Here is a 20,708-nt window from a genome sequence, read left to right as displayed (position 1 = left end):
ATAAAGCCATGAAAGAACACATACACAAAGGAAAACAAGACTATTGATGAGGGCTTGGAATGTGCTAGGGAACCCCATCCACGGCATGCTGGTGCAAGACTCAACTTCTTGGGGTTTACCTCCCACAATTATTTATCTTGCCTAGATGAAGGGAAGTCCAAGTGCCTCCTGGGGCTCCTGCATTCTTGTATCTTCAGTAATGACTTGCTCTGGTTCCTGGGCAGGAGGCTTTTTCTCCTAGCGTGCATGATGACTCTGGCAGGACATGTAGGACAGGTCCTCAACTTATGGGCTGGGTGCCAAGAATGGGACACACAAGGGAAGTTTTCTGCAATGCCAGGGCCAAAAGCTCCAGCTGCAGCACAGTGTGATGGTAGGAGTTTCATACATCTACCATACACAACAAAATCTGTTCTCTTGTACCAGAGAAGAGAGACTACCCATGAAATGAACAGAATCTTGAGATTCTGATCTTGAGATGCTGCACCTTCTGGTGGCTACCCTACTTTCTGGTGGCTAGCACCCTCCCCATCCCCTCCCATTTGGAAATGAAAACAACTGTAATCCAAATGGACATCAAAGGTCTGCACACCCTTGGGGTAGGGAATTGGGTTTGCCCTTCCTGCCCATCTGTTTCCAGCATCCCATCAAAGCAGTGAGAAAAGAGGATGCAGCCTCCTGAGGTAACCTGCCAAAATGCCTTTGCCAGCATAGGTTGGACAATGTGTGGTAAGCCAAGGGCCTGGTTCACAGACCAGGGCAGCTGGGTTTTCAGTAAACTCAGCAGGAAACGCTGCTCCTTTGGGCTGAGCACAGCCATTGGGAGCTTGTCTGGGCTGGCCACTTAACTGCTGATTAACCCTGGCTAAGTGCTTTCCACTCAATCTGCTCATTTCTAATTACCATCCAAATCCAAATTAGCCACTGCTCAGCAGTGCCTAACACAGGGGCCCGAATGGCATCTGGAGCTGAAGGAGAAGGGAGCAGAGGACAGAGCAGATGCTTGCAGGGTCTGAGACAGGGTAGCTATGTGGGGGCCTCTTTCATCTCCAGAACAAAGAGATGGAAGGAGAAAAGAGTCAGAAGGCAGCTCCTAAGGGTCCTTCCTCAGTTGTTTTGGCTGAGAGAAGGGAGGTCATGGCTGTACCAGATCCCCAGTAGTCCTCAAAGGAGACGCTGGAGCCCACAAGCTTGCTGATGTTTCTTGAAGGTGTAATACCCCTTGTTTATCTCCACTGCACCAAAAACATCTGCACGACTCCAGCTCATGGGTTGCCAGCTGCAGTTAAAAGAGACACATTTTCTCTCAGAATGGCATTATCTTACACAGCAGAATCCACAATGACGGTCCTTTTGCAAAAGCACCAGGGCGGTTTGCACTCTGACCCTGCTGAGAACATGGACTTTAAAAGAAAGATGACATCTTTCTCCAACACAGAATCACCTTAACAGGAAATATCAGGGAAAGCAGAGTTGGAAGCTGTAACACAGAGGTCAGCCAGGCAACTGATTGAGAGGGAACAAACCACAAATGAGGAGGCACACAAATCAAAGGAAAGGCAGATTAAGGAGAAAGCACAAGCTCAGGTGGAGATTAGAGAGAGTTGTGCAAGACAAGAGGACCTGAGGACAGCATTCCAAACTTAGCACCAAGGCCTGGTTGTGCCAGCCTGGTGGACTACTGTGCCTTCATTTGTAAGAAGCCACACACATGGGATGAGACTGCTCAGAGAAGTTGACTCAAAAGTCTTATAGACAGCTCTTTTAACATCCACATAGGGCCCTGGGTGCATTTTATCTTCTCACCCAAATGCAGCTCCTTCCAGAAGGCAACACTTCTAGCAGAGCGCATAAAACAGAGAAAGGTCCCATGCACCACAGATCAAGCAATGCTGTTGCTTAATCAACAACATGATCCACCTTATGTGCCACACCAGTTGCTGTGCAGGAGTTTGAATCTCTAGCATATCACCTCTGCTTAGCTTGGGAGCTCAAGGCACTTTGCAACACCTAATGAACAAGGCTTCTTAATTTCTCTGTAGTGTAGCAATGCCTCTACATATCTTCTGCATTACGTGCGGGGAAATAGATGCACAAAGTATAGAGAGACACATTTAAGGTCACAGCAGGCAGTGCCTAAGCTGGAAACAGAACCCAAGTGCTCTGACTCCTGGTCCTTTGGTATAAAACAAGCCACAGGAAAGCAAAGCTCTGTGGTTTCTCTGAGCTACAATGGAGGTGCCATAACTAGGAAGTGTTCAGTGTGGTTTGGGACACTGCCAGCATGTCACCTCTGGATGGTTATCAACAAAGTTCACCAGGACAAACCTGGCAGATCCAGCCAAGACAAAAACCTTTAAATCACCTGCTGTACCTCAGAGACCACAGAGGTGATCTGACTTTTGACCTTGACTGTGTGATGCAAACCTTCTTGAAGATTTTTGCCATTTGCCAGGGATTCTGGTTCGTCCTCAAGGAGTAAAGGAAGCTTCCTGTTTAAAATTTAAACAGTGGATTTAAATACTGAACACAGAAGCTGTTCTCTGGGTTGTTACAAGTAAGGTGGAGGTGGCAGGGGAGCTGGCTCCTCAAAAAGCTGGATTTAGTACGGTCTTCATCACACAGATTTCCTTGGCAGTCTTTGCAGTGGTGGCAGTTCAGAGTGCAGAGATATTTGCTCTCAGTTACAGACACCTTCATGCATTCCCAGGGGAGAGACCCTCTACTGTGGCTATTAGCATTTCTTGTTGCTTTGCCTTCTTGAGAAACATAATGGAGGTTTTCCTTTCAAGTCCTTAGGGGAAGCCATCCCTGGTTCTGAAATTCTGGCTGCCAGATGAATGCAAAAAATAATACTCCTATTCTAGCTGCAGACTATGGGTGAATAGCAGATGGAGTGCACTTGAATAAAATTGCCTTCATCATTTAGCTGTGGCCTGACAACTGACACTGGCTTGGAGCATAAAGGACCATGCTCTGCGCCCCAGCTCAGTTGCAGACCTGCTGTGTGACCCACAGGCTATCATTTTCTGGGCATCAGTTTCCCCATCTAGAAAATGAAGATAACAAGAACTGTATTGAGACCTCAAAGTACACAACGATTTAAGAAAGAATATTTAACAGTCTCTCCCATTACAATTTTCTAGGGATTTTATAACCAATAATGGGAGAAAGCTTCACAATGCTGTAAGTGGCTGTCATCCTGCTTGCCACCAGGATGCAAGGAACTGTCACCTCTTTTAACCTTTGCATTACAAAACATTCTTGAAGAATGGGCACAAACTCGAGTAATCCAACTGTAAACACAGGCTGACATCTCATTCCCACATGTTCTTACCTGAACAAACTTGGATTCCTCTGGACTCTGAGCATTATCAGAGACCAGACACACCAGCAAAAGATGGTAAGCAACAAGCCAGGCTAATCTGCAACAACCAACATCTGCCACAGATCATCACCCACTGTACTTGCCCATGGTCCCAAAATCATGGTTTTAGCACCACACACAGCCACACTGCAGGTATGTGGGAAACAGTGCTGCTGCTCTGAAAGGGCAAGACAGGTTGGCCAAAAAAAAACCCCAAAAACCAAAAACCAAAAAACCAAAAAAAAACCCAACTATCCCATACATTTCTTGATGACATCATCATCAAGGTTACAAGGTTACATCTGATAAAACAAGGGAAACCAGAACACCCATGGAGGAGGAGCTGGAATGGCTTGTGGGGCAGCACTCCATGGAAAGCCAAATAAAACTGCAGAGGAGGTAAGGACGGAGCAGATTTCCCAGCACTGGAATGTGGTCATGACATTAAAACAATCAGTTATTCTAAGAGAACTTTAAGGTAAAATTTTAGAATTCAGATAATTCGTAGGCAGTTTTTTAAATAAAAATTCTGCTTTTTAGAACCAGATTTACTGATTTTTAAGTCAGTCTTACTGATAGCCTCTAAATATTTGAAATTCTCAATGTCTTTTGTTCACTTCCTCTGCTTTTCCTTTGCTTTTCCTTTATAACCCAACACCTGGCTCTGCAACCATGCCACACGCATGCCTGCCCCAATGTTATTAACATCTTATTAGGCTGAGAGAGAAAATGCATGAAGAAGTAATTGTATTAAGTGACTCTCAGAGTTTGTAAATTAATCACCATTGTGCATGCCCTTGGATCAGGCTGCCAGAGGCATTAATCATCTAATCTTTGCCTTTCACTCCAGAGCTTTCAATGTTTGCTCCCAGAATTTGGCTCAGCAGACTAGTGTGAACTTTTCCCTGGGGGTGACGGTAGCAGGGAAGTATGAAAAGAAGAGGTAGCAGGAGGGATTTCCATGTTTTTGGGGTGAAGAGTTTGGGATGAAGAGCTGTGGTCCAAAGAAAGAGCCAAAAGCCTTTGGGCTCATATTTCACTGGCTGCAGGTCTGAAGGGAAAGGCCATATCTGAAAGCAAATGTGGTAGGTCCAATTTTAGGCAGTCAGTCTCAAGGTGTGAACGCATGGGCAAGGCCCTCACAACTGGCCCAGAGGTCCCAACATCCACCAGAGGCTGGGCAATTTATAGGAAGGGGAAATCCTAAGTGTTGGTTTTACTGCATGAAAAACACAAGTGGCTGAGTTATGTTCCACCACAGGCAAATTTCCTGCCGTTGTTCTGGACAAATAAGGCTGCCAAAGGTACCCCAGGCAGGCAGTCTGAAGGCTCAATTTACAAAGATCCCAAGAGATTGACATAATTAGGACTGAAGTTGCTCTGGGTTTACCAGTGATTTATGCAGTGTAAAAGCAAGTGGCGAAAGGCCAGGCTTTGTCACTTCCACCTGTGGGCTGGGACGCTTGCCTCCTCCAGCAAGTACTGAGAGACACATTCTAGAGTAGATCCCTGGCAATATGCTCCATGTTTCCCAGCGAGTCTTCTATGGAGAATATTTTAAAGTAGATCAGGAAGTGAGGAAAAGAAAACAAATGGAATCAGGAATTAGAGCCACAAAATCCCTCTGACTCTGTAAGAAACTCCTACTCTCAGGCAGAGTATGGTTCATCAAACCATCCTCAGAGTGTGAACGTGCAGGAATTAACTCCTTGTGGCTGCCTTAACAAGAGAGCTCCCTATCCTGATTTTGCCATCACCTAATCCTGGCTTCCCCTCCCCACTGCTACCCCGCAGTGCATTACCTACACATAGAGTAATACATAAAACCACTGAATACTGACTCAGCAGCTGGAAACAGAGAAACAGCCCCATGCTCTCCATGGAGCACCAGCAAGTAGTCTGCCCATCTCTGCCCAAGAGCTTTGCCTGGGCTTACATCCTACAATCAAAGTGAAGGAACCTTGCTGCATCCCCTGGGGTTCATTCCCCCACTACTTGCAGCTATAATTCCTCTTTTATGCTCAATGAGCACTGTCATGTTGGTGTTAAAGAACATCGTTCTTAGACATTGTGTATTCAGCTCTCAAAATCAATGGGAACTCTGGATGCTCAATACAGATGGGCCTGTATCTTGCCAATAATAACCAGAGGGTAAAAAAGCAAGTTAACAGTGATGACACTGAAGGGGAAGAAGAAAGGGACTGTGCTCAAAGAGTTTGCAGGAAGAGACAGATTTGAGCTGGAGACTGCTCCATACAAGCCTGCAGAGATACCAAGTGGTATCATTCCTAGTCAGAAGAGGATGGGGAACACTCCTAAACACAGATATTTTGGGGAACATTTAGTAACCTGCTTACTGGAAGTAGATTGGTTTTGCTGGGGCATGGGAGTGGGTGCTCAAGATTACAGTCTGCCCTGTCACAAAGATATCAGGTGTGAGTGAGAGGCATATCCCTGGCATAAATCTCCTGACAATAACTCAAGGTACAACAAATGACAGTATTTACTGGAAGCTGTAGTGTGTGCAATTTCATCCTCTTTTGGGGAAAAAAGATTTGACAAAGTCGGCTGTGTATTCCAGCTGTTTGTCTTGCCTGATCTGCTGCAGCACTCAATTAACGTACATTACATTCAAAGCATTAACACAAAGGTCTTGTTGCTTACCTGTTGGATTGGGATAGTTGATTGCTGGAAAAAGAAATAGAAAAACAAGTCAAAACAAAAGCACAAATCATAAAGTCTGAAAATAAAACAAACACATCAAAAAAGGTCACAAATGCACGAGTCTCCTGGCAGCATCCTTGTGAGAAAGCAATGCTTGGTGGCTGTTTTGGTGATGGAAAAGGATGCAGACACTCTCATCCAAGCAACAAGAGACCTTAAGAAAACCCCACCTAAGGGGTGATCCTGGGATCATAGGGAAACCCTGCAGCAATCCAAGTAGTTTGCTTCCGGAGCACCCAGTGGGATAGCACCCACTTAAGATACCAAAGCTTGGTATCCAAGAGGGACATCAAGGCAGTTTGATGCACTGTGGATGCTGGGGACACTGGACACGCTGACAGTCTATGGGACAAGCAAACCTTATGGGAGAAGGATCTGTAATTTCTGCTAAAATAGAGGGTCCAGACTCCTATTGGAGAGTAAAGGAATCATAGAGTTGTGGGAATAGAGAGAGCTGTGAGCTGTTGGATGATGGGAAGAGAAGTATGGTCAATGAATTCCAATGAGATAATCTGGGATTCGAGGTATGGGACAGAGCTACAGCTTTAGGAGTGACTAGTTAGGACAGGAATCATGCGTTCAGCTCTGGAAATAACAAGTCTCCTGAAATTCTCTTACTTTTATGGGTGTGCGACTAATACACAGCGTCCAGTGGCTATCTTGTATTATAAGCCACTGTACCACAGGGAGTTGCAGCATGGCCTGACTGAGGTTTTGGGGACCTCCTGCCCACAGGGTGCAGAGTGTGAGTCATAGCTGCTGAGTGAAGGATGAGTGGAGACTGACCTTCAGAGATCTCTAGTGCTCTGCATTGATGGCAGCATCCAAAATACAGTGGAATGCGATAGCGCTGTGCCATCAGGACTTCTCAGAGCAAAGGGACCCACCCAAGGGTCACAGAAGACCACCTCTCTGCATGCCCACATCCCCAGGCCCGAGGCTCAGACCTGCTCTCGTAGGCAGGAGCGAGGAGGAGACACCTACGTTCCATGTACCGGATGACGCGGGCAGCCATATCCCCAGCCCCAAAGCTGGTGATGGGCGTCAGGCGAACTTCATAGCTCTGAGGCACTTTCAGGTTGGGTAAGATGTGCTCCAGCAACAGGCCCTTCTCCATTTTCTTCACAGGAATGAAGGTTTGGATGGTGTTTCTCTGAGACAGCTGCACAGAAAAAGAACCCAGAGCGTCATGAAAATCCCAAAACTGAAAACCTGAGCAATCGTATCCATCATTTAACACTCTATTCCCCCTCTTTCTGCACAGATGTACACCCGGTTGCTCCATGAGATCTTCATGCAGTATTGGTTTGAAAAATGCCACCCCTGGTACAGAACAGTGATCAGGAGCCTGAGTTCCCCCTGAAGGGAAGCTGTGGTGTCCCCTAACTAAGGGAGGGACAATTTGAACTACAGGTCCTGAAGCAACTTTGTTTCAGAAGCAATGATTTCAGAAGGGACAAAATGAACCCACTTCACCTGTTAGTGCACCCAGGTCCTGTGCAAACACAGCATGGCATTGCACCAAGATACCCTTCAGTTCACAATCACTGCTGCAGAATTAATTCATTTGCTGCCTGGACCATGTAGCACTTCATTTGGTGTCTCACTACTACCAAGCAATCTACTACCATACTTCCTCAGAAACCTTCCATAGGGTCCATTGCTGGACTCCCTCCACAGACCAGAGCAAGGGGTTTATTTCAAACTAAAGATTCTCTGGGGTCACTCAAAGGCTCCCTCTTCCTCTGGTTCCCATTGGAAGGGGCTGAATTATGTTAGCTGAACCACACCAGCTAAACACTGTTTAGTTTGCTAAGGCAGAAGGGAAGTTTCAAGAAAACGGGGAAAATATCGTTATCAAAATCACCACCACTACAAATGATGAATTACATGTCAGTGAAACTTCCCTGCCATGGTCATGCTTGCTTGGCTGGGAAAGAACAAGAACGAGGATTGCATTGTGAAGATACAATTTCCTGCCTGTCGCTGTGCAGTGCCTGGATCCTTGTGGCAAGACACGTTACTGGGGATGCTGGTGCTGGTAAAAAGACCATTGGTAGGACTTTTGATAGTCCAGTGTTAACTAAGCTTTCCCTTGCCTCTGATACATCCTCTAGGCTGAAGTTTCCATCGCAAAGGCAGTTCTCCTGCCAGGCAGCCTCAGTGTTCATCATTAACTCTGAAGTTACAGGATTACTGGAACCAGGATACATTGAGGAAGTTTTACAGCAAATCTGCCAGTGGGGCAAGAAGATGGAGTGAGGGCACAGCAGAAGCAAAGGCCACTATCCAAGGAGGGCAGGGAGCAATGCTGATGTGGCGCTTAGCAAAAACAAGTTCACACAATCTCTCCTCTACCTGTCTCCAGCTCTCATGTACATAACTCTAACTTCAAACCCAGAAGCAATGGCTGCCACTGTAGAGCTTTCTGTGCCAAAGCCCCATTCATTTCCAACAGAGTCAGGACCCACTGACCCACCTCCTTGGTCTGCCCACAGTTTGGACGCTGGTCCTAAGTGAAGGGGCAGGGACTGGTCCCTGGGAACCTGTGGTTGTATGTGGTTCTCACAGTGAAAAACAATCCTGCACCTGCCTTACAGATTGCACCTAAAGGAGACCTTTGTCACTGCACACATCAGGGTGTAAGTTGCTTGAGGAACTACTTGCTGCACTGTCCTCCTCCCCCCCTGGCAAGATGGAGCAGAGAGCTGGGAGCTGTTCTGGCACCTTCCCCAGCTTGATGCTGCCCTAGGGAGCAGTCCTAGTGGGCAGGACCAGGGCAGTGGTTCCCAGAGGCACCAGGATGCTGCCAGGATCTGTTCATATCAACAACGCCCTACCTGCACACATGCCAGCTGGGTTCTGACCCAGCTGCTGTTCCTATTGCTCAGCCCTCCCACCTGCCAGCCCACCACACCATTGCTCTGGACAAGCAGTGGCAGAGCTGGTTCCCAGGGGCAGGGACTTAAGCTGGGCTCATTAGCACCAGACCCCCAATTATCTGGGAGAAGAGGAGCAGTCAGAAGCCAGAAGCAGAAGGCTGGAGTGGTACAGCTCCTAGCATGGGACTTTCTGGAGAGCAGAGTGTGACTGGGAGGGCTGGCAGCAGCTCCTCCCCACAGGCTGCCATTTGCTGGGATGTTGGGAAGGCAGCCAGCAAATAGGAGGAGGTCAGGAGCCATTTCCCTTGTCTAGACATAACCTTTAGAAGAGAAACAAAATGGAGAGTCAGAGAGAAGCTTGAGGGTGAGATTCAGACAGTGCAAATTCCACCTCAGCTGGGAGTTAGGTGGAATTTGGGTATCTAAAGCTTCTGGGAGCAAGGTCAAATCACATACTCTCCCACATCATCAAATCCAGCACAAAATGAGAAACCAGCCTCTAGTGTGGACTGCAAAGCTCTGGATTCCCTAGTTGAGTCTATCCTCAGGGACTTGTGTAACCAAATAAATAACTGGCTGCCACCCAGGTTTGGCTGCAAAACAGAAATAATTAAAGGCACATACACTTCCTATGGCTTGCAATTTCCCTGCTTTCTAGAAGAGACCTGGATCACTAGGTAATGGGAAAGGCACAGGCAAGGCTCAGCATTTATCTATCTTCTCCTGGTGCTGAGGTAAAGTTTTAAGAGGTCTTTTCCCTCCACCAAATATTTTGTAGCTATATCTTCTCCCAGTGTATGTCCTGTCTCTATCCAATATGCAACTTGGACTGACACTGAAACTGGCTGCCAGCAAGACTGCCCTCTGCACATCTTTACTACAGTCTCTACAGTCCTGCCATCACAACAGAACTGGCCCTGGATGTCTTTGGAAAGACTGGCTTCTCTGTAAAAACAGCATGGGCCCTGAGCTAGCTGCAGCTGTCAGTAGAAAGAGCCAGGTGCGCTGCCAGCACAGTTTAAAGGGCATGAAATTAGTGCAAGGGAGGAAAGGGGGCAGCTCCAGCCAGCTGCTTGCTGTGTGCATGTGGAGCAGGTGCTGGCTTGCAGTCACTAGCACAGGTCCAGCAGACAGAGGCATAAAGGCCAAAGTCTGCCTCTGCATCCCCCTCCTTAAACATGCTTTGTGTCCCTGACTGCCAGCAGCAGGTCTGTGTAGAGCTGCATGCATCAGTCCAGCAGAAACCCATTTTTCAAGCCACTTCAATTGCCAGCTGTTTCCCTTTCTCCTGCTCCATGTGTTCTCATGCTATCCTGGTATCCTCTTCCTTCCCCCTTCTCAGCGTCTCTCCTCCAGATCACGTTGACCCTGTGTTCCAGTTTAATATTGCTGCAGTGCAGTTAATAAAGCAGAGGCCAGCACAGAGGACAGGGAAACACTGGCCACCTTATTAGAGATGCTGAAGCCTCAGTGGAGGAGCTCATGCTACAACCTCATTCATCACCAGGCTCAGCAAGCTGGCTCAGGGGCCAGAACAAGAGCACTGCGCAAAGCACACACTCGCCTCTGCCTTTATCTCCTTCCATTCCCAATAATCTGAGGGAGGGGATGGGAAAGGAAAAAACCCAAAGAAATCCACATTTCCTACCAGCTGGCTGTGAATATTACACAGGCTGCAGAGGTGAGAATGTTCTTGTAGAAGGGGTGCTCTAGAAACATCTTACAAACGGCAAAGTCAGCCCAATGTGGTTTGTGTGTATTCACGTGCAGTGTATGCAACCTGTCCCTTTCCCTGTCCCTTTCCCTGTCCCTGTCCCTTTCCCTGTCCCTGTCCCTGTCCCTGTCCCTTTCCCTGTCACTGTAAGCAGTATTAGCAGCCAGGGGAGAACTCACTCACATGCACTCAGCCACCAAACCTCTGGGAGCTGCAAACCTGGGTTGTCCTTCCTCATTCCTCACCATCACCTACCCTGTTGGGGGGCACTGTCTGCCCTTTCCCCTGTCATGTCATTTGAGCCAGCTTGTGATGCTTGCAGAGTGCTTGTCCCACTGTAGCCAGCCAAGCTGGCCCACGGACCAGGAACACACACCAAGAGTCTCAGAGACAAAAGCAGGATGCCACAGTACCCCTGCCCCTGCTTCCATTCCCAGCTGGGGCACTGTCATAGTAGAGGGCCCGAGGTATGACACTGACACACCTACATTTTCTGTTTATATAGGCTGTTAAAAGAAAAAAACAGGATGATGTTTTCAGACTGAATGATGTTTATGCCAGATATGTACCAGCTAGAAGCCTTAATAAAGCTGAAGGATATTAATAAACACATCTGCCAAGAGTTACTGTTGTGGTTCTGCTCTACACCACCACGACGACCTACCTGGGCTGAGACTGGTGTGGCTTGTGAAGCCACGCATGTGGTCTCACAACTGCATATTAATGTTTGTTTGAAAGGAAAAATTAGAAAGAAAATCTGTTTCATCACCAAGCCCCAAGGTATTTCTAACAAACAACAGCTAGAAAAGGGAACATTAAAATCATGTAGACCTCCCAACAAGCTGATTGGAGCAAAGGAACTATTTTGCAGGCATCCAGCTTCCCAGCATTGCAATTCACTCTTGATGCTCTCTCTTTACTTGTCCTGTTTCTTCAGCAACTTCTCAGCTCAGGGCACAAGCACTAGCTCTGCTTTCCAATATCTCCATTCAAATCCTTTCCACACATGCTCGCTCTTACACTCTTTTTTCTCAGCCTCATTCAAATTCCCCTGGCTGCTCCTTCCTGCAGCACAAAAGAGACAGGGATGGCTGCCTGCATTCCCAATCCAACCTTACTAACTGCAGATATGGGCTGTGGGGACAGCTCCCAGCTCCATCTGCAGCCTCTCCAGCCTCCCTGAAGGCAGAGGAGACAGCAGATAAAGGCAGGCTACTGTGGCACAGCAGCCTCGCACGCAGGCTCCATCCCTCTGGCAGGCTCCTCCTTGCTCCCTGTGCAGCTCTGCACACCCGATAAACGCTGTCTCTGGCATGTGTGCAGGTGGTGTTTGCAGAGTCTTGGCTTCCTTACATAGCTTTGTCCCAGAGTGCTGCAGGCGTCATCTCTTATCAGATTTCCCCAGTGGCTTTGACTGCAATGACCTCATCCCAACAAAGTCCAGCTTAGATACAACTGCTCCCTTCCTAAGGGAGCGTTGCTCACAGAGACCAGAAACAATCACACCACTGCCCTCACCATGACGGGACAGCCAGAACAGATACTCCCAAGGTACTGGAAGGGGCTGAGCTTGTTTATGGCACTGGTAACAGGTCATGAGATGAACATGGGGCTCTGCAATGCCAAACCTCCCGCTACTTCATTAGACATTCCCTGTCCTCAATTCCTGTCCCAACTGTGCCTCCAAAGCTACAGGATATGTGGCACAGAGGCACCCTCAAAGAGTTTAGAAGCCATGGGCTTCTTAAAGTTATTAAAAAAAAAAAAAAAAAAAAAAAGGAAATGTGATTACAGAATTTATGTGTGCTGGAGTTTATAGTACCAAAGATTGAAAGAAAATTATCCGGTTCTCCATTGCTCAAGAATGAGAGTTCAGCATGTAAGTTCCATGGGTAGAAGGAATTTCTTGGGAAGGAGGAATGAAAAATGTTCAGAAACAGGGTCAGGAGGGAGGTGGGGATAGGAAATTTTAGGGAACTCTCTTGAACATGAGGTTCCAATATGTTTCACACAGCTGGAAAAATATGCCATAAATCTGGCCCTTTATTTCCCCTTCTTCCTATTCATTCTGACGCACAGCAGTGGACTGAGATTGTGATCCTTGATGTCACCTTGGCACCACAGGGCAGAGCAGAGGAAGATGTCTTTGACATTCCTTTTGAACACTGTGAATTGGATGCTTGATCTCTGTATTTTGGCAGAGGGATAAAATCCCTTTGCCCCAGAGTTCAGAGAAGGGCAAAACATGGCTACAATCTAGGACACAGCAGGGGGCATAGACTCCTGGCTGGCAGGGTCCAGTCCCCTCTCACCAGAGGGGCTGCCTCTGATTATTAATTTTATGTATGTATCACATCTTATCTTAAAAGTGGTTTGTTCCTTTTAGACCTGCTCCTCCCCCTGGACATCGGTTCCGGAGCCTGACCACCCTAATGTTCTCATTTCCAGACTGAATTTATTCACATGCAGCTTGCACCCAATTTTCTTGTGCCAGTAGTGTCCTTTAGCTTCAGTGGCTCTTTTCCCACGCTGCTGCTTGACCCCCTGACGTTTTACAGACAGGAATCTCACCACCTCTCAGACTTTGCTTTGTTGGGCTAAGCAGCATGAGCACTCTGTGACTGCTCTTGTAACAAAGACTCTCACTTTCCAGGATTGACTCTACCATGTTTTTCTGCATGATCCCACTTGCTGGCGTTCAGTGGCCCAGCCTGCATATAGGATGTAGTGGCACTTCTCCACCTTGCCCAGAAGTACCTCTAGCTTCATCTAGGAGTATGTCTGCCCTTTCTCACACCTGCAGCTCATCAGCAGCTCCTTGAAGTCAACTCAGTTGAGCAATGCACTCATTTTCCAAAGATGAGCTTCCAGCCTGAAGCACCTTCTGCATCTATGACCCTGCCTTTGTACCACTGCATTTCATCCCACCAGAACCACTCAAACAGTTTTCCATCTTTCAGATCTTTCTTCCAGTCCTCCCTAATCCTTCACCAAGGTGGCATTGTCTCCCAGCCTTGTGTCAGCTGCACAAAATTTCAAGAGCACGATCCTAATAGGGGATTCTGAACACTGCCTGGTATCAGCTGCAGGGAAGATGCCTGCCTCCTCTGGAAAAACTATTTGGGTAAGCTTTGGGTAGTGAAGAAATTTGGTTCGGATATGAACATAGTCATTGTCATGCTTCTTTATAATCTCTCATCAAACTTTCTCTGCCTGTCACATTGAATTAAAATATTTTCTTTGGTTAGTACTTAATCACCATCTTGGATGGAAATGATGCTAGGCATTAACCTCATCAATTAAAGGGTTAAGGTAAGTTTAAAGCTGGATTTATTTAATTTTCATTGCTTGATAACCATAACTCCTAAGGGGTTTCCAGAACAAATAATCATATTGCAAACACAAAGCTGGCATTTCCCAGACAAGCACATCAGTGAACTGAAATTCATGCCTATGTTTTTCATCAGCCAAGCACACAGGTTCACATCCTGGGATTAAGCAAGGATGGATGCCCAAACCAAACCCATTATTCAGTCTAAATGAGGAGTCCTGGAAGCTTTTTGTACTGAATTGTCCTTTATTAGGAGACCCAGTTTCTCAGCTGAAACATTCCCAGCTCCAGAGAGAGAAGCAACTGCAACCTCAGTGGCTTCTGAGGACAGCTGGAGCCATCAAGGCTGGGAGTCAGTCTCTCTCTCTCTTCCTCTTGCACAGGCAATCAGCTGCCCATCCTCATTAGGTGCCAAGAGCAGCAGTTTATGGCTTCCTAGAGAAGCCAAATTGGTGCTGTCATGAATTACTGTAAGTGCTTGTTCCACACTCTTCAATAATGTCTTTCATTAGGATCTGATCAGAAAGCAATATGTATTTTATTAGCGTATGTTCCCTGGTCTAAGGAAGAACAGACCTAGCCTTCACTCTGTCAGAGAGGCATTCAAGCACAAACCTTAACTGAGCCTGTCTTCTACTGTCTCACAGCCTTATTTTCAAGCTGAGGGCACATGCAGTCCTTCTGTTTCAGACTGGAAGCTCTCTAGTCTTACTCCAAGTTCCTACCTATGCTGACTCTTGATTGTGCGCGGCAGAGCCTGAGATCACCTCTCTGTCTATTGTATGGGCACGAGCTGGGCAAGACACAATATCTCTCAAGTTCCTCCATATCCCCCTCTTGCAGAGAGCAATGGTTCCAGACTCTTTTGAGCCTCACATCTGAAAATCAGCACTGTTCGGTGCCTTACTGATCCAACTTTATACCCATCCCTACATCAGTAAGCACAGTCTCCTCTTCCACCAATTTCCTTGCACTGGACACATCTGCTTGCAGCCAGACCCATGCATGTGTCTGTGCACTGTGCTGTCAGCACTTCTGGCTCCAAGAAAAAAAAAAGTAATTTGGCTCTGCACAGCCCAAGTCTGCCCAGCTGCAGTTAGGCTGGGCTCTGAGCCACTTTGCCTATAATATGGGTGTAACCTGCAAGCAGGACATGCTCCACCAACAGGAGCTTCATTTCTTCAGTTCTCTACAGACCCTGGCAGAGCCCTCTGTTAGGGCACCTTCACCCTTGGAAACAACTAATAAAAGATGGGGCTGATGCTTCCTGGAGAAATAGCCTTTTTGTGTGACTCTGAACTTTCCAGTCTGGTACCTGTAATGACGGTTTGTAGGTAAGTATCATTCCAGAGCCTCTAGGCTGTCTATAAAGAAGAGGCAGAGGCAGCACAGGATATGCAGGGAGACCCATAAAGCCCTTCACATTGCTCCATGTTGCCTGCTTCATTTCTTTATGATACACAGCCAAAACATCCATCTAGTGCCTACTCCTTCCATTTGTGACTAGCTATGGGAGAGACTACATCTCTCTTCCAAACCCTTCCCCTTCACATACTTTTATCTCTTATCTCCAATGTGTTCTAGGAAGAGAGAGCTAGGGGAAAAAAGAAACAAAAACAAGAACAAAACCAAAAAAAGGAAACAGAAGCAAAAGAAAGAAGAGGTGGAATATAGGAAGGGGAGCAGGAAAAGGCACAAAGGTCCACAAAGAAAAGACGGTAAAGCAGCAGGAGGAGCATGGACTGACTACCCAAAATAACAGATGAGCAGAATAAACAGGAGGAAGCCACATCACAGCCTATCAACAGGGACTTTCAGAAAGACTTAATACTAGCATGTACCTCTTGAAGCCACCGAAGGAGTGTGGGTAAGATATGCACAAAAAGGACTAACTTTGATACCGGGCAAGCATTTTTCATGCTGTACTCAGCTCTGTAAAACACAAGCCAAGAGCCTGCTGGATACGAACAAGACAGTGGTGTGGAAACAACATCTGTATCCTTCAAAGCTGCTATGAGGAGTCTATTGGTTTGGGGAATCTAATTATCTCTTCTCTCACATTTTTCTTACCCAAAATGAACACTGAACAGTGGTGTTAAGAGGTAGAAAGACATGAGATTTTCCTTCTAGATGTGTTTTAAGATCATATGAGCCTTTCCAGCAAGATTATTTGAATTGCTCTTCTCAGTCACTGTAACTGTTCTGAACACAGCTAAACTGGGACATGTGCTTGAAATATTCCCTTGTACTAGGAAAGCTAAAGAAAATCCTGCTTTCCCTCTTGCCCAGTTAAGTACTTGAATGGCATTAGGAGCAGTCCTTCACAAAGCTAATGTTAAGACAAAATCTCTCTGCAAGGCACCTGATGAATGGCCAGACACCTTGTAACACTGTCAGCTACCCTGTTTTGGGCAAGTTACCTTACGCCTTGGATCTGGCTGAGACAGAGGTAATTTTCCCAGTAGGAGCCCTCACAATGCTGCGCTTTGTGTGGGCTGCTAGAAGGAACTTGATAGCACACCAGTGTTTTGGCTACTGCTAAACAGAGTTCCCACAGCACCAGTGCTGTCTCTCCAACACTCTCTCCTCACCAGTAGGCTGGGGGTGGGGAAAATCTTGGGAGGGGACATCATATCCAGGACTGCTGATTCAAATTGACTAAAAGGATATGAAAGTATGACTGTGACGTTTGTCTTCCAGAGCAACTGCTACATGTACTGAAGACCTGCTTCCCAAGAAGTGGCTGGACATTGCTTGCTGATGGGAAGTAGAAAATCAATTGTTTTCCTTTGCTTCTGTGCATGGCCTTAGATGTTGGTTATTAAACTGCCTTTATCTTGACCCACGTGGTTTTTTCAATCTTATTTTCTCTCCCCCTGTCCTCCTGAGGAGGGGGGAATGATAGAACAGTTTGGTGGGCAACTGACATCCAGCCAAGGTCAACCAACTACACTTACTTTGGATAATCACAGAAGAGAAATGATACCTTAAGATGAAGCACAACTAATCTGCCACTACTCATATTACTAATTTTCCCAACTAACTGATTACAATGACCTGTGGACTAGGGAAAACCAGCTCAGGAAAACCATGTATCAAACTGAAGAGCAATTTGTGAATGCAAAAATACAGAATTAATCAAACTAATTCAGTAGTTAAGCATCATTTGCTAAGCTCTCATGGGCAAAGGGAAGAAGTCCCAATTGTGGCATTGGAAACTGTTAGACTACTGAAGGGGGAAGCCTTATCCCATGGCTACCAGTCATTTCCACTGAAGTCACACCTGACCCATCAGTGCTGGTCAGGCCTGTGCCAAGCTTTCCTGGCCACCCTTGCAGAAAACACTCTGATCCTCTGGCTGGCAGAGCCAACAGCAGCCATGGCCAGGCAGACATCTCCACCTGCAGTGAGTGATGGCCAGGGGAAAACTCCCTTCCTTTGTGCTGGTGGAGGCTCTGCTGTTGTCGACTTAGCCAACACAGAGTACAAACATGAAACATGGAAAAAGCTCCTTGTTTCCACCCCCACCAAACATTCAGCTATCCTGGGATTTTCCCTTATAACAGAGGTGGAAGAGACCTTGTTCTAGCAGCACCTTCTGTGACAGATTGCTAGGGATGAAAAGAGAGATGGCTCAATGTGCTATCAGCTGCAGTGACTGATGGTGTGTCCCATTTCCAGGCAGCAGAGAGCACAGCTGAGGTAAGATCCTGCTGTCTTCACTCCCACATGCCCGTGGCAAAGTCACTGCTTCACTTCCAGGTCCCGAACAGCAATCTTATTAAGCTTCAAGGACTGCTTGTCCACCATTTGTTATTGATCAGCCAGCTCTCCTTCCACGGGCATGTAGCTGACACTCAGTCCCAAACCCCTCCCCCTCTGCAGCCTAGAAAGGCAGTGCCTCCTCTCCCCCCTCTTGCTTTCCCTGGCTTTGCATCACGAGGGCTGTTCAAACCATCCACCAAGCACACCTCCCACTGGCACTGGCTTATTTCTGCATCCTTTTTCACCTCTTCCTAAGGGATGAATCCTGCCCAGCATCACGTAGGCCACTAGCACAACTGAATGCAATTGTCGGGAGAGCACAGATATAATCTGCCCATTCTCACTGCCTGAACAAAAGTTGAAATAAAAAAAACCAGCATCAGTAGGGAGATAGGATAGTTAGAGCTGAAAAAAAAGACCATTTCCACTACAGAGGATGGTTCTGCAGGTAGATGGAATTGTGTTGATTTGACATCCCATATGATAGCAGCCTGTGATCAAACATCAAACTGGCAGACAAGGCAGGCAAAAGAAGAAGAGAGGACTAGAGAAGCTTTCTGACAGATGTGACTTATAAGCCATCCTGTAACAGAAGGTCTGCTTTGAGATTCAGTGATGGGCAAACACTGTGAAGTCAAGTCACTGGAGTCCCCAGTCCTAAAACCAGTGAGAGAGGACCAGCAGAGCAGCAGAGCCTGTATCAAGTGCAATGATGAGGCCACCATGTGCTGCTTCAGGAAAAGCATTGTTGCAGCCAGTTGTGACTGTGATGCTCTGGGTAAAGGGACTCGCACATCCCTGCTCCATGTGCCCTGCCTGTGTCCCGTTCTGGACATCAAACTGGCCTGTCCAGTTAAGCACCCTGTCAGCTGGAGGATTTTTTGGTGGATGTGGCATGAGATTCCCTTTTTCCAGTTAACACCAGGCCAATGCACACATAGCACATTTTATCCAGAGCAGGATGGACACCGCCCCAGCTCACAAGCTGCAACTCTTCTTTAAGCTTATCATTTTCTAGTATGAAAATTAGGATAGCCCTGACTGCTTTTTAGTTAAGTCTTAAATCAGATATCACCTCCTTAGCTATTGCAGCATCCTTGAGCTGAAAACCTCACTGCAATACTACTGTGGGAATGCACAGAATGGAGTCAGTGGGGTCACAATGCACCAGAGAGCCTTGGAATGAGGGCTACGGACCCAACCTGGTCTGCAGCGGTTGCCTTGGCAATGGCAGCGTTGTGCTGTGGAGCCAGCAAAATGTCAGAGCTTTTATAAAGCAAGTTTGGCTACCCTGAACTCTGCCTTGTGCAGAGCTGCCTCCTCACCAAGCCTTTGGCGTCCTGTCCTCCTCCCCACCTCGCTCCGAGGTGCAGCCCCCAGGCAACCCCCAAGGCACCAGCTGCTCATTTTCCTGATCTTTGCCTGAAGCCATGGTTGCATGTGCAGAAGAAAAGGAATTTTGTTCACCTCCCAGGATATGCGTCTGGGCTGCTGCAAGAGCCACCGCTGCTCGAGTACATCACCTTTCTGCAGTCACAGCCTCCTCTAATCTGGGACCCAAAGGCATTCTCAAGCAAACATTCTCGGGGAAATGTGGGCTGCTGCACTGCTCGTTCATCCTCCCTTTCGTGCGGTACCACCCCTGCTCAGTGCAGAGGGAGAGACCTCCCTGCCCTTCAAGGGGGCTGGCTCCGGGAGCCGATGAAGCCAAAGAGTGCCAGCAGTAGACAGACACTGCCCAAGTGGGCTCAGAGGAGAGAAAAAGAACAACTCAGAGGCAGACATGAAGTGATACAGATCCATAGTCCGTGGACCTCAGCATAAAACCTCTCCTGCTGTGTTGGGATGGCCATCAGCGGAGTTAACCTTCCACTCTAATCACAGTCATTAAATTCCTGCTAACGCCCCTGTCCTGTGTCTGTCCCAACAGCTCTGTTGTCTGTCACCTCCCCACACGGCATGCAGGCTCCCCACTGCTGCAGCTCTCATTAATGCTGCTCTGGCTGGCTGATGAGGCAAGTGGCAGCCGGCTCCCAAGCCCAGATGAGTTTTGTAGACAGCAGGGAATGTTTACCCAACATGGAGGGGATGAAAGTACAAACAAAGAGAGACCATGCAATTACTCAGGCATTGCACAGGGCCTCATTAGATGGTCTCCCTGACAGGAATTAATCTGAAGTGACAACCCAGGGAGTTAATTTAGCAAATGGGTCTGGGGCCTGGCCCAGTGCAAATTTCAGGGGTCTGTCTGGCACATAGACGCAGCCTGCTCTGAGGAGGGGAAAGCCAGGAATATATAAAGCTGGCCCAGTTCTGGCCTGAGCCTGTGTATGAGAAGGTACAGAGCAGACAGCAGCCTCAGGTCACCTTGAGGGGAACAATGAAGATTAAACTTTCCTACTGCACCAAGAGCTTCTCCTTCCTCTTTCTCTTGCAGCCTCAGGTCACAGATGGGTTCCGGCTCATTAAGTGCACAGTTATTCTGCCACTATCCCCCAAAAACATAACCACCAGCCCAACTTAGATCTTTCCTCCATGATGCAACCTGCTTGCAGTATTAGATGGCTTTTCATTTCTCTTTAATGTTAGAGCAGAGCCCTGGGACGGGTATAAAATACACAGAGAGAAACAAGCAACTTAAAAGGCTTTTTATTTTTTAAGCAAAGATCTGGTTTGGGGAGGCTGCTTTGAATCCCCAAGCAATGAAAATCATTTTCAGTTGGAATGCAGTACTTGAGAACCTTTTTTACACTGCAAGAATATATGGAAGAAAAAAAAGTTCACCGAACAAAGTGCCCAAAAGCCTGGTGGCATCTGCCCGCAACCAAACCACCCAAGGCTGTGACCTCATTGAGGTCACTGGCTAAGGTGAAGTTAGGTGTTGGCATTTGGATCAGTTGCCTTGCAGCAAGAAAGGAAAAACCT

At 47.2% G+C, this 20,708-nt stretch overlaps 1 protein-coding gene across 1 annotated transcript in view; it reads right to left on the bottom strand.

The window, feature by feature from the left end:
• The window catches only part of MDGA1 (MAM domain containing glycosylphosphatidylinositol anchor 1), a 138,750-nt gene that overhangs the window by 19,427 nt on the left and 98,615 nt on the right, over positions 1–20,708 (bottom strand). Inside the window, exons 11-12 of the mRNA XM_041477151.1 lie at positions 7,076–7,253; positions 6,032–6,055 (exon numbers count right to left, since the gene is read on the bottom strand). Coding sequence (XP_041333085.1) covers positions 6,032–6,055; positions 7,076–7,253 — 202 coding nt within the window. The remainder of the gene's footprint in view (positions 1–6,031; positions 6,056–7,075; positions 7,254–20,708) is intronic.

Source organism: Pyrgilauda ruficollis, unplaced genomic scaffold (genome assembly GCF_017590135.1).
Source record: "Pyrgilauda ruficollis isolate IOZ18807 unplaced genomic scaffold, ASM1759013v1 scaffold4, whole genome shotgun sequence".
Lineage (NCBI taxonomy): Eukaryota > Metazoa > Chordata > Aves > Passeriformes > Passeridae > Pyrgilauda > Pyrgilauda ruficollis.
This window is presented reverse-complemented; position numbering and strand designations above follow the sequence as displayed.